The following is a 13,860-nucleotide window of genomic DNA, read 5'->3' as shown; positions in this document are numbered from 1 at the left end:
TACAGAAGACTGACAAGCTAAACAAACAAAAATAATCCGTGTTTTTCAAAGCTTCTACTAAATGAAAGAATTATCTTTATTACTATTCTTTTATGAGTTGACTAACCTCCACTCCTGAGTTAATACTCAGCGGACTTAGACTCAGGCCTACCCCCTTTTGATGTATTTATAATTCTCCATTCAATTATTTAAAATGAGAGATTAGTGAGAGAGTCTGTAATCTTGCTCCCTAAATTGTGCGTTCCTTGTGGGCACAAAAGGGCTCAGTAAATGTGAGAGGAAGGTATTCAGACCCACGAAAATGAAAAACATCTTTGGTACATTCTCATGATCAGTAGAGAATCGTCCTTTGAAGACTGGTCTTTTCTTTTGTTAAAAACCCGTGTTAAGTGGAAAATTAACCATTTTAGGAGAAAGGAAAATACACTAGACTTTCTATAGTCTAACCAAAAAAATGTGAAAAACAAGATAGATGTCTCCTTTAATAAAAGGCTGCAGAGTCTTAAGATTTCAATAGAACTGGGTTTTGATTCATGAGAGAGAAGTTACATTCATGAAATCACTCAATGCGGATGCTACAATTTAAGGTTATAGGGAGAAATCTCTGCTCGGATGCCAGAGGCTCCCTTAACTAGCAATAGACGACGAAAGGAATTGATGCTGTGAAAAGTGAAAACATCGTTTCCAACACATACCCTAAGGTTTCACAAGTTATATTTTGTGTGTTTATTTCCAGGGAGCATGATAAAGATCCAGAGAGTTTTTTTAAGGTATTATTGCACCTTAAGGATTTAGGACTCAATTTCCACGTGTCTGTCCTTGGAGAAACCTTCACAGATGTCCCAGGTATGTCTTTTGAATTTTCTAACATGTAATTTTATAGATGACATAAGCTCTACAACTTAAGTATTAATCTCCATGTTTCCCTTTGTTAGAATAATCAAGATGAGCACTGTTAACCAAAAGATTATACGATGGCATTAAAGTGTGATTCAATTAAAAAAATACTTAAGTAAGCATTCTTTGATTTAAGTTGAGAACGTAAAGTCATCTCTTTTATCAAATATAGTTTATACAATGTAACTTGATGTAAATAAAATATATTGCTTTAGGCATCTTAACACTTAAGGAAAGTGGGAATTTGTAATTGGATATACAACCTCTCACCCCTGGGGTCACTGGTTTGAATCCTACTCGCATTGGTAATGGCTGAAATACATTACCATCTGTTAGGTGGACTGTGTAAAGCATTTTGGCATCAGACTTGTAATGTGGAGTAGCCTACAGTCCACATCTAGTTGTCATTGGCACATGCCTTTTTTATTGAGTTGATGAAACACAAAAATCTGAAGCTGATGGCAGTAGAATCTTCTCATCTCATGCCAGATGGAGCCTTTTCAGAGCCATTTCCTTCACCCTCATCCTCAGCAGGCATGTTTGGGTCAGTAAGATGAGCATCCTGACCCCTTTCATAGACACTTAGTGTTCATATTATTTTCACTGAGGAATAATTGACATACAATGTTATATTAGTTATAATATTATACTAGTACAATAGTGATTTGACATTCCTATATGTTGCGGAAACAGTTACTTCTATAAATCTAGTTACCATCTGTCACCCGCCAAAGTTAATACAGTATCATTGACTTTATCCCCCATGTTGTACATTACATCCACCATGACTGACTTATTTTGTAACTGCAAGGTTGTACCTCTTAAACCCCTTCATCCCTATCACCCTAACCCCCCTCCCCTCCAGCAACTGCCAAACTGTTCTCTGTATCTATGAATCTGGGGTTTTTGTTTTGTTTTGTTTTGATTCTACATGTAAGTGAAATCATGCAATATTTGTCTTTTTCTATCCGATTTATTGCACTTAGCATAATGCCTTCAAAGTCTACCATGTTATTGCAGATGTCAAGATTTCATTTTTTATGGCTGAGTAGTATTCCGTTGTGTGTGTCTGTGTGTGTGTGTGTGTGTGTGTGTGCGCGCCACGTCTTCTTTATCCATTCATCTACCAATGGGCATTTAGATTATTTTAGTATTTTGGTTATTGTACATAATGCTACAGTGAACATAGGGGTACATACATCTTTTCAAATTAGTATTTTTGTTCTCTTTGGATAAATACCCAGAAGTGGAAATTGCTGAATAATATATTGGTTCTATTTTTTATTTTTTGAGGAACTTCCATACTGTCTTCCATTGTAGCTACACCAACTTACATTCCCACCAACAGTACCTGAGTGTTCTCTTTGCTGCACATCCTCGCCAACATTTGTTACTTCTTGTCTTTCTGATAATAGCCATTCTGATATGTCTAAGGTGATATTTCGTTGTGCTTTTGATTGGCATTTCCCTGATGCTTAGCATATTTTTCATGTGCCTATTAGTCATCTCTGTGTCTTCTTTGGAAAAAAATGTCCACTTAGATCCTCTGCCATTCTTTAATTAGATTGTTTGGGTGTTTCTGTCATTAAACTGTACAAGTTCTTTATGTATTTTCAGTATTAACCCCTTATTGGATATATGACTTACAAATATCTTCTCACATTCATTGGTTGCCTTTCCATCTTATTGATGGTTTCCTTTGCTGTGCAGAAGAAGCTTTGTAGTTTGATGTAGTCCCATTTGTTTATTTTTGCTTTTGTTTCCCTTGTCCCTTGAGTCAGAGCCAGAAAAAACTGTTAAGGCTGACATCAAGGAGCTTACTGCCCATGTTTTCATCTAGGAGTATTATAGCTTCAGGTCCCACATTTGAGTCTTTAGTCCATATTGGGTTAATTATTATGTGTGGTGTCATAAGACAGTGCTCCAGTTTTATTCTTGTGCAGGTAGCTGTCCAATTTTCTCAACACTGGTTGTTGAAGAGTCTGTTCTTTCTCCATTATATATTCTTGCCTCTTTTGTTATAAATTAATTGATGAGATGTGTGTGGGTTTATTTCTGGACTCTGTATTCTGTTCTATTGGTCTATGTGTCTATTTTAATAATGATAGCATGCTGTCTTGATTTCTATAGCTTTGAAGTATAGTTTGAAATCCAGGAGCGTTATTCATCCAGCTTTGTTCTTCTTTTCCAAGATTATTTTGAGCATTATGTTCTTTTGTGGTTCCATATGCATTTTAGAATTATTTTCTCTAGTTTTGTGAAAAATGTCATTGGAATTTTGATAGAATTTGAACTGAATCTGGATATTTCTTTGAGTAGTTATGGACATTTTAACAATGCTAATTCTCCTAAGCATAGAATAACTTTCCATTTATTTGTATCTTCTTCAGTTTTTTGACCAATATAGTTTTCAGTCTACAGATTTATCACCCTCTTGGTAAATTTATTCTTGGGTATTTTCTTCTTTTTGATGTGATTATAAATGGAATTGTTTTCTTAAATTCTATTTCTGATAGTTTGTTATTAGTGTACGAAAATGCAACAGATTTTTATACATTAGTTTTGTGTCCTGCATCTTTACTGAATTCATTTATTAGTTCTAACAGTTTTCAGTGGAGTCTTTAGAGTTTTCTATATATAGTATCATGTCATTTGCAAATAGGAACAATTCTACTTCTTCTGGTCCAATTTGTATGACTTTTTATTTCTTTTTCTTTCCTAATTGCTGTGCCTAGCACATCTAGTACTATGTTGAATAAAAGCAGCTAGAATGAGCATTCTGGGTTTTTTTTTAAGATTTATTTATTTATTCATGAGAGACACAGAGAGAGAGAGAGAGGCAGAGACAGAGGCAGAAGGAAAAGCAGGCTCCCCACAGGAAGCCCAATGTGGGACTTGATCCCGGATTGAAGGCAGATGAGTCGAAGGCAGATGCTCAACTGCTGAGCCACCCAGGTGTCCCTAGAATGAGCATTCTTTTCTTAATTCTGACCTTAGGCAATTTTTTTTTTTTAAGATCTTATTTTTAAGCATTTCCACACACCAGCGTAGGGCTCAAACTCTCACACCCCTGAGATCAGGAGTCACATACTCTATTGACTGAGCCAGCCAGGCACCCTTGATTCTGCTCTTAGAGGAAAAGCTTTCTACTTTTTAGTTTTTGACTGTTGTGTATGATGTTAGATTTGGGTTTGTCATATATAGCTTCTATCATGTTGAGGTACATTTCCTCTATACCCCTTTGTTAAGAGTTTTGTAAATGAATATTGAATTTTGTCAAATGCTTTTCTACATTTATTAAGGTGATCATAAGATTTTTATTTTTCATTCTGTTGATGTAGTATATTACATTGAATGCTTTGCAGATGGAACTTACTTTGCATCTCTGGAATAAATCCCACTTGATCATGGTCTATGATCCTTCTAATGTCTTATTGGATTCAGTTTGCTAATATTTTGTTGATAATTTTTACATCTATATTCATCAGGAATATTGGCCTATGATGTGTGTGTGTGTGTGTGTGTGTGTGTGTGTGTGTGTATGTATGTATTATCTTTCTCTGCTTTTGGTATCAGAGTAACGCTAATCTCACAGAATGAGTTCAGAAGCTTTGGTAGGAAGTATGATAGAATAGGACCAAAGTATGGAGGTTCTTGATAAACAAAGTAGATTAGGTCAAAGTAAAAAATAAGCAACCTAGATCATGAACAGGAAAGAAATGTGATAAAACTTGTATTTTAGGAAGCTTTATCTTTCAGTGGTATGTAGGCAGATTCACAGTAAGATACTACAGTGGTAATCCAAGTGTGATTCTTGAAGTGGTGGCTGAGAGATTAGTGAGAGGGATGTATGACAGAGATATTCTCAAAGAACGCACAGAAGAGAATTTGGAAGATGGATAGCTGTAGAGAGAAGGAAGAAAAATTCTGCTCATTTGCAGAGCTGGTAAGTTTTGTTTGTGGCAGCATGGAGGTGTTTGTGGATGGACTGGGAAGTGTCACTGGAGGAAGTCCGTAAGCAGAAGGATTCTTGGCTGGTTTCACTATTAGGTAGTTTTAAGCCACCACTACAGAAAAGACTAGGATTTTATTCATAGGGCTGTGTTCTTGGGATCACAGTGTCCCTTCCCACACATTAACATTGAGCTACTTAGAGCAGAATGGAGGGTTAAAAGTGGGGTGGGGAGCCCTAAGGGCCCAGATGCTAAGTGCTCAGTCGTTATAGATCTAATCTTATTACTCAACTGTGGCTTGACTGTAGCATATTGTTCTTACTGGCACTGTAGGAGGGGAATTCCACAGTGAACAAGACTCAGTCTCCACCTTTAGGGAACTCTGTTTGGGCAGACACTTCCATACCATTAACAGGTACCTAATATGCTGTGAAATAAGTAGGGAATTCTGTAGAAGCCCATAGGAAGGGGTGTCATGTTATCTGTGGTATTTTTAGTCTCAATGGGGGCTCCTTCTCCCTTAGCCCTTGGTCCATCTCGATCATTCCAAATGTGAGTCACCTTTCTTCATGGCTACAGCACTTTACCTTGCACATGAGAAGGGTACAAGTTGTCGTATGGGCAGACGAGCCCAGTAGCTTTCCAGCTTGTGTTCCTAGAAAGCCACCTTGCCCATCTTTACTCTAACGTTTTCCTAACAGGCCATTCTGTGCATTTTCATGTTATCATTTGGTTTAACAAACACTTACATTGCACTCACAGTATCCCAGGCATTGATCTGAGTGGTTTACAGATATTAACTCAAACTTCTCATAACAGTCTTGTTCATTATTACTATCTCCATTTTTCTCAGGTGGTGAAACTGAGGCAAAGAGAAATTAAGTTAGGCCACATAGCTAGGTCATACTTTTCACCACTATGCTAATGGCTTTCTGAACCATTTCTCTAAATTGAAAGATTTTTTCCCCCCAACTCACTTTCCAGCACTTTACCAAAAGGTTACCTAGCAAGCATACATTTCTTCGCCTCTCTTCTGGATGCTACATTCGTGTATCTAAAACCCATACCATAAACCAACTTACATACTCTGTAGCATCAGCCAGAGTATGTACTCTCATGCTATTAACATTTATAAGGAAGTGGTTTTTTAATAAATAATTGCAATAATAATTATGCTATTAGTTGCTACTGTTTATTGACAGTTTGCTTCTTACTTGACCTTTGCCACGTGACTTACTATAATGTTCATGATAAGCCCAATGGAGTAGGCATTATTATCCCATTTGATAGGTAGAGAGACTGAGACTCTGAAAGCTTAAGTCATTTTGATTGCACTGCCTGTGAGTTAAACTTTTCTCTTTCACATACAAGCCTTGATGTATTGAAACCAAAAAAGGCTTAATATATGACTGTAGGACCACTTTATTAGCCTTTTTTTTTTTGCTTTATTTATTTATTTACTTACTTTTTAAATAGAGATAGACTTAAATATAACATTGGGTAAATCTAAGGTGTCCATCATGTTAATTTGATACATTTATGTATTATGATATGGTTACCACTATAGCTTTAGCTAATGCCTCTATTGTGTCACATAATTATCATTTCTTTTTTATGATGAGAACATTTAAAATCTAGTCTCAGCAATTTTGAAGTATGTGATATAGTATTGTTGACTCTTATCACTGTGTTATGCATTAGATCTCCAGAATTTATTCTCTTTAGTTGTAAGTTTGTGCATTAATTTCTTTGTCTCCAACTTCCTTCTCCTTCTCTCTCCATAGACGTCTTGGGGAACTCTAGCATGATATTCATTCTAGTAAGTTTTACTGCCCTTTTGATGAAACAATCTCCCTTAAATTTCTTTTGAAAATGTTAAAACTATAATAGAACAACTTTGTAGAGTCTCCATGTTATTGATAATTTTAGACTGTGTTTATTATTTTCAAATTATACTATCATAAGGTTTTTCTAATATTTTTTTTCTGAAGAAGTATGGTAGATTAAGATTTTAGTTTATAGATACATTGTCTATAGCTCTGTTGTGTCATCCTTTCATTTTACAAGAGTAGAGAGGTCTAGCACAATGACTCTTCCAGGTTCTCAGAGTTGGGCCCCGTGGGTGAGATAGGCAGGAGATAATGGCAAGGTGGGGAGTCAAACCAAGGAGTCAGTCTCCTCATCCCTACTTGCTTCTATACGTATTCAATAAAGGCTTTATAAATATCTTACCTGTGCCAAACACTATGGTAGACATTTAGGATTGAAATGGTGAATAAAGCAGATGTGTTGTGATGCTTGCGACTTGTCATCCCATATCAGAGCTTTATTCATCACTTACTAGAAGATTTCTTAGAAACATCAAAACTATCATTCCTTAAACACTTAGCATGTGCCAGGTACTGTTCTAAGATCTTTATGCATTACCTCACTTACTCTTCACTATTGTGATTACCATTTTACTACTGAGAAAAGTAAGACACAGGAGGTTAAGTCACTTGCCTGAAACCACCCATCCAGCCAATTGTGAAACCGCATTTCAAACTTTGTCAGTTCACCTCCAATACCATTGTATATTCTACGTGGAAGCCCACAGAATCATCTGTGTTTTAAAGATACCCCAAATAATATTTGGCATACATTTAGTGTTCAATAAATACTATTCGAATGAATGGAAGAATGAGTCTGGCATAAGAGAACAATACAATTTACATACCATATCAGGTATGTAGAAATCTACATAGAAACTCTTTTCAAGTACTGGAGAGTTAGTGACTGAAAATAGAGAACCCTAAGACTTAAGGAAGTTCTCAGTGGTCTTATAGGAGACCTTGATTTAATATAAATCTATTTTTCAGTCTTCTTCTCATCTTTCAGCTCTTACATCAGTCTTATTTTGACTACTAGTTTGCTAAACTAACAGACCACCTTAAAATCTCAATGGCTTGAAACATAAGATTCATTTCTTACTCACACTGTGTATTTATTGATGGTGGGCAATAGTGTTCTACTCATTATGGTCATTCAAGGACCCAGCCTTGCAGAGAGATCCAAGCAACCACCATCTCAAACACTGCCAGTTACCATGCCAGGTGGAAGAGAACGCTAGGAGATCCTCCCATTAACAATTTAGTGCTCTTTCCTAAAAGTGACATAAGTTTCCACTCAACACATTGGCCAGAACTTGTTGCAAGGCACTTGCAATTGGGGGGGGGGGCAGGAAATGCAATCCTGAGTTGAGCCCAGAATGGGAAAGAACAGAAATATTTGATGAATATTTTGACGATTAATGACCACCATAACTCTTTAACATGCATCATGATCTGTGGCTCATCTGAGAGAAAACCAAGCCCATCCAAGATGTCTGACTTAATCTGAGTGAGTCTATCCCCAATGAGTAGAGAACTCCTAACAAATATTAGAATACTCCCCCACAGTCTTCTTGCTAGAGAACCTAGCTGGTGTCTGAAGACACATCTAGCTACCATGTACCATAAGGCAGATCAGTATGAAGTCAAATTGGCCTCAGTGGGAATGGAGTGAATTATCAATTAGAGGTGACCTAGCATTTTGGAAAGGTTACATAGTGTCAGACATGAGTAGTTTTGCCCTCTACCCCCAAGGGATATATGACAATGTCCAGAGACCTCTTAGTTGTTACAACTGCTGGGGGTAGGGTGATACTCACCAGTAGTGGTTAGAGGCCAGGGATGCTACTAAACATCCTACAACACACAGGACAGCCCCCACAACAAAGAATTATCCAACCTAAAATGTCAATAATGCCAAGATTGAGAGACTCTGATTTATAGGAATTGAAGTCAGAAGATCAAGTTTAGGCTGGGTCCTATAGCTTTCTCCATTAATGTCAGTTAATCCATCTATACAGAGGAGGAGATGGGAAAGAGAAATAACAATAAAACCACCTGCCCTACCCACTTCAGTGAGTTATAATGAGGATTTCAGCACAATTAATTTGGGGTAAAGTGCTTTCTTAACTACCAGGCAGATTTTGTTATAGAATTCATGGACTTCCCTTCAGTATATGGAGGGAGTCTTTAATTTTGGATCCAAAGAAGACATTAATGATGCTAATCCTTAAAAGTTTATTTTTCACATTATTTTAATTATTTTTAATCCAGAAAATTGAAAGCTTATTCTGTTACATAAAACACCCATCAGACTCCATTTTACAAATGAACCAAAAAACCCAGAAGCCCTTCAATGCAAATCCTTTAGTTTTCACCAGTTCTCATGACAGGGTCACATTGTTAGCCTTTGATGGTTAAAAAAAAAAAAAAAAAAAAAGCAAATGCTTAAGATATCAAGTCAATGGAATGTGTTTGTGTACTTAATAATTTCCCACAAATGATAATTCTAAACAAATTTTTTTTTTTTTTTTTTTTTTTTTTTTTTTTTTTTTTTTTTTTTTTTTTTGCTGTGAACAGCCAAAGCCTCACAGCAGGGCTCTTCTTTCCCTACTGCAGACATGGTGGGAAAAGGAGTTTTAGCTTTAGACATTGGGGAACCAGAAAGTTTTCGAGGAAAGTAAAAACCTGAACTACAGTTTTGGCAGATAGAAATCCTTCTGGTTCACCTTTAATTTGAGGTTAAGAACAGTATGAGGGAAACTTCTGGTTAGTATCTGGCATGACAATGGTTATTACTGTGATCTTGGCATATTCTTGCTCCTTAGTTCTGGAGTCAAATGTTGGATGATTATATAACTTTTCCCTCCCCCTCTCATCTCCCTTTTCACTCCCAGCTGCAATCTCATTTTCAAAAGAGCAGCTACACTAAAGGGGGTGGGAGGAGAGATGTAGTAAAAAGTTTCTAAGAATGCAAATAGCTTATATCAAATTAATATAAAGATATAAAATTTCACTACAAGGCAAGTCTACAGAAGGAAAGCTTATAAATATGTGGATTGATTTTAAATTAAAATATTATTACATATGAAATGAAAGATATGTGCCAATAAAATTGAATAAACTCATTCTCTCTAGACCATACCATTATGCAAAACTTTCCTTCTCCTTTTCTTTTTTTTTAATGTTATTACTACCTACTTATTTCCTTAACATAGAATAATTTACTGAGTTCCTATCATGGTCTGGCACCATATTTGGATGCCAACAGTAGAAGATGCGGTTCCTGCCCTCTAGAATCTTATTGTCTGGGAAGCAAAAATGTTTTTATAACTGTTTCATTCTACCATACCCTTGGTTAAATTGGAACATTTGCAAATAATCTTGAATATATTACTTGATAACCCTTACAGTAATGTAGTAGACACTCAACAAGTATTAGCATCCCAAATTTATAGCTGAGGAAAATGATTTATGTTGGCCTCACTTCAGTAGTATGGATCTGAGGTAGATTTTCAGTGGACAGAGCCACCTTCACATGTTTCTTATAAATAAGTATATAGTTACTTTCCCAAAAATATGAGTGGGAGAATCAGTTTCCCCAGAATATGATTTAAAACAGAAGTCGTCTCTCTCCCCGTCCTTTGCTGAAGAAAACAACAAAATATAATGGGAAAGTAAGGAAGGTTCTATAATGTAGAAATATATGCTTCTGACAGGAAGTAATAAATATTCCAATAAAAATGGCACTATCTCTTAAGATAACTTATGAATTTAACAAGATTCCAATAAAGATGCAAAAATATTACTTTAAATATCTTTACAGAATACTTCTAAATTCATATAAAATAAATAAATAAATGTGCAGAGTACCAAAGAATTCTCTAGTAAAGAAATAACAAAGGGAAACATGCCCTACCATATTCAGAACATGTACGGAGGGATAATTTTTAAAACAATACAGGGACGCCTGGGTGGCTTGGTGGTTGAGTGTCTGCCTTCGGCTCAGGGCGTGATCCCGGAGTCCCGAGATCGAGTCCCGTATCAGGCGCTCTGCGTGGAACCTGCTTCTCCTCCCTCTTCCTGTGTCTCTGCCTCTCTCTGTGTCTCTCTCATGAATAAATACATAAAATCTTAAAAATAAAAAAATAAAACCATACTTCACAAATTCAAAAACATGAAAGTAGAACAATGGACAAAAATAGGGAATTCAGAAATAAACTCAATTTGTATATAAATATCCAACAAACTTAGGATAACAAAAAATAATATACTTATTCCAGCTCTAAGATATAATGCTATTAGTGAAAGCAAGAAATTAAGTAAACAAACAGCCAGTGCACCAAAAAAAAATAAATCATGGAAGAAATTAAGTATAGATTTTAAATATACACTATAGATAAAAGATTTACAGAAGCATCAACATATCGTAAGCATAGTAAATTACTGAACTCTTACTCTGTGCCCAGTGCAAGGCAGGGCTTTTACTTTGCTAGTCCATTTGAGTCCGGGGAAGACACGAGGGAAGACACGGGGGAAGACATGAAGGTTTAAGTTCAATAACTTGCCCAAAGTCACACAGCTAATAGCAATGGAGATAATGATATCCAAAGAAATCAACCTAAAGTCAAGTTTTGGAGGAAAAAAATCTAATTTTACCAGTAACAAGTCAGTATAAATACAGGGAATATGAGAGGGCAGTTGCATGGGCCCAAGAATAAAAGTAAAAGCATATCCTAATGAAGACAAGCCAGTTTATGGAGAAACGTCTGCATGTACGGTGATGGCAATGTAAGACATTTTTCCTATATAAGTTACTGTTGCCTTTGTGTGACTGGATGATTCTGCATCAAAGAATACATCCCACGGTAATGCATCCTATGCCTCGCCCTGCTTCCTGTTCCCTCTCTCCCAGTGGGTGCCCCTTAATCTTCTGGCCCCTTGAATCCCACAAAGCTTTCAGATTGATCTAAGGCGTCTGGACACTTTGGGTTCAATTTATGTACCCGCTGTTATAAGAGGTCTTTGTAAACCCAGACCATCCGAGAAGAGAGTCACAGTAGTACAAGAGTGATAGACATCTATCTCCTAGATTTTCTGCAGGATTAACTGCAATTTCCTTTGTGACGAATGAAGTTCTTCAAACTTCAATCCCAATCGAATCCCTTATGAATTCCGGTTCTTCTTTGCCATGCCCTGAATACGTCTGTGCATTTACCCACCTCTATGTCTGGTGTTACTTGCTGAAATTCCATGAAGGTGGTATTTCCTGGAGTATAGCTCCCAACACGTCTCTCAAGAAATTCTCCTCAAAAATTGTGACTGTGAAAACACGACTGGAGAAAAATGCTGTTTCATTTTCGTAAACAAGAGTCCTCAAAGTTTATGAGAAATGTGCACTTGGGGGAAGACTTAAGGAAATAGATTAATTAATTATGAATGGGAAAAGGTCAAGACATTGATGAGCCAATAGGAAACTAGAAGCAGACCCTAATTTTAAAAGCCTGTACATGTATTTTTTTTTAAAAGATTTTATTCATTTATTCATGAGAGACAGAGAGAGAGAGAGAGAGAGAGAGAGAGAGGAGAGAGGCAGAGGGAGAAGCAGGCTCCATGCAGGGAGCCCAAAGTGGGACTCGATCCCGGGACTCCAGGATCATGACCTGGGCCGAAGGCAGGCGCTAAACCATTGAGCCACCCGGGAGTCCCCTGTACATGTATTTTTTAAAAATATTTTATTCATTTATTCATGAGACACACACACACACACACACACACACACACACACAGAGGCAGAGAGAGAAGCAGGATCCCTGCAGGGATCCCGATGTGGGACTCGATCCCAGGACCCTGGGATCACGACCTGAGCCAAAGGCAGACTCTCAACTCACTGAGCCACCCAAATGCCCCAAACACCTGTACATGTATATATGACAGAAGGTTGATAGATAGGGAGTTTTAGAATAGGGCTTGTGCACCTTGCTTTCGGATTTTATCCTTTTGAATTCTTGTAATTGTAAATGGTCATGATCAGGAGTGTCATATGGTCAAAAAAAGATGTTCCCTAATAACAACAGTTGCTTGACAATGGCAGAGGCCTGCCTGTTTTACAAATTCATGTGTCCCCACAGTGTCTTATCAACCCAGGAGTCTCTTGACAGAAAACAGGATAGGGAGTGAATATCTGGATCCAGCTAGTGAGCTTTTCCAGCTATATCTCTCCTGGCCTAAACTGTTAGGTTTGTAAAATAGAAACCATTCCAGATATAAGTACGATGGAATGAATTTGATCCTGGAATGTAAAAGGCTCAGGGTCCCCTTGCAGGTCTGCCACTGGTCAGCCTTGCCACGTCTTTCAGCCTCTATTTACTTATCCATAAATTAAAACCACTCAAAAAAGGGACCTTGGGATTAGGGTATGTCGCCTTTTTTTTTTTTTTTAAGATTTTATGTATTTATTCATGAGAGAGGCAGAGACACAGGCAGAGGGAGAAGCAGGCTCCCTGCAGGAGCCCGATGTGGGACTCGACCCCAGGACCCCAGGATCACGCCCTGAGCTGAAGGCAGACGCTCAACCACTGAGCCACCCAGGGATCCCATATGTCAACTTTTAAAATGAGGTGGATGTCCAACCCCCGAGGGAATTTCACATAGTGACATGTTCTGGGGGGAAAAAATCTCATCTAGTGACACTTTCTTATTGTGAAAACAACAAGTATAATAATTCTGCTTTTTCTTTTTTTTTTTTAAAGATTGTATTTATTTATTCATGAGAGACACAGAGAGAGGGCAGAGACAGGGGCAGAGGGAGAAGCAGGCTCCATGCAGGGAGCCCCATGCGGGAGTCGATCTCCAGACCCCGGATCCCACCCTGAGCAGAAGGCAGACGCTCAACTGCTGAGCCACCCAGGCGTCCCATTATAATTCTGCTTTTTCAAAACATATTTTATTCCTTATCATCCTGATATCTGTCTGTACACCGAGCCCCAACTCCCACCCTCAGGCAGTTGAGAACCATCGGTCGAGGCTGTCACAGTAATTCCAGCCACCCTCATGGCTGACTGAAGTTGCCCAGTGTTCCATCCTGTAAGCCTTTGCTCACTTAAAACCTTCGTGCATCTCGCCCTCCCTTTTCTCCTGCC

General features: G+C 37.6%; 1 protein-coding gene across 41 annotated transcripts in view; it reads left to right on the top strand.

Moving 5' to 3' along the window:
* GTDC1 (glycosyltransferase like domain containing 1) overlaps positions 1 to 13,860 on the top strand; it is a 428,467-nt gene that overhangs the window by 358,041 nt on the left and 56,566 nt on the right. For all 41 annotated transcript variants that reach the window (XR_012001510.1, XR_012001509.1, XR_012001508.1 and 38 more), the window contains one exon: positions 737 to 846. Coding sequence is in view for 34 of the 41 variants with exons in the window: in XM_072757661.1 (XP_072613762.1) it covers positions 737 to 846 (110 nt within the window). In the remaining 7 variants the exon portion in view is untranslated. The remainder of the gene's footprint in view (positions 1 to 736; positions 847 to 13,860) is intronic.

The sequence above is a fragment of the Vulpes vulpes genome, chromosome 5 (assembly GCF_048418805.1).
Source record: "Vulpes vulpes isolate BD-2025 chromosome 5, VulVul3, whole genome shotgun sequence".
In the NCBI taxonomy this organism is placed as follows: Eukaryota; Metazoa; Chordata; class Mammalia; order Carnivora; family Canidae; genus Vulpes; species Vulpes vulpes.
The sequence above is the reverse complement of the archived record's forward strand: the minus strand, read 5'-3'. Positions and strand labels throughout refer to the sequence as shown.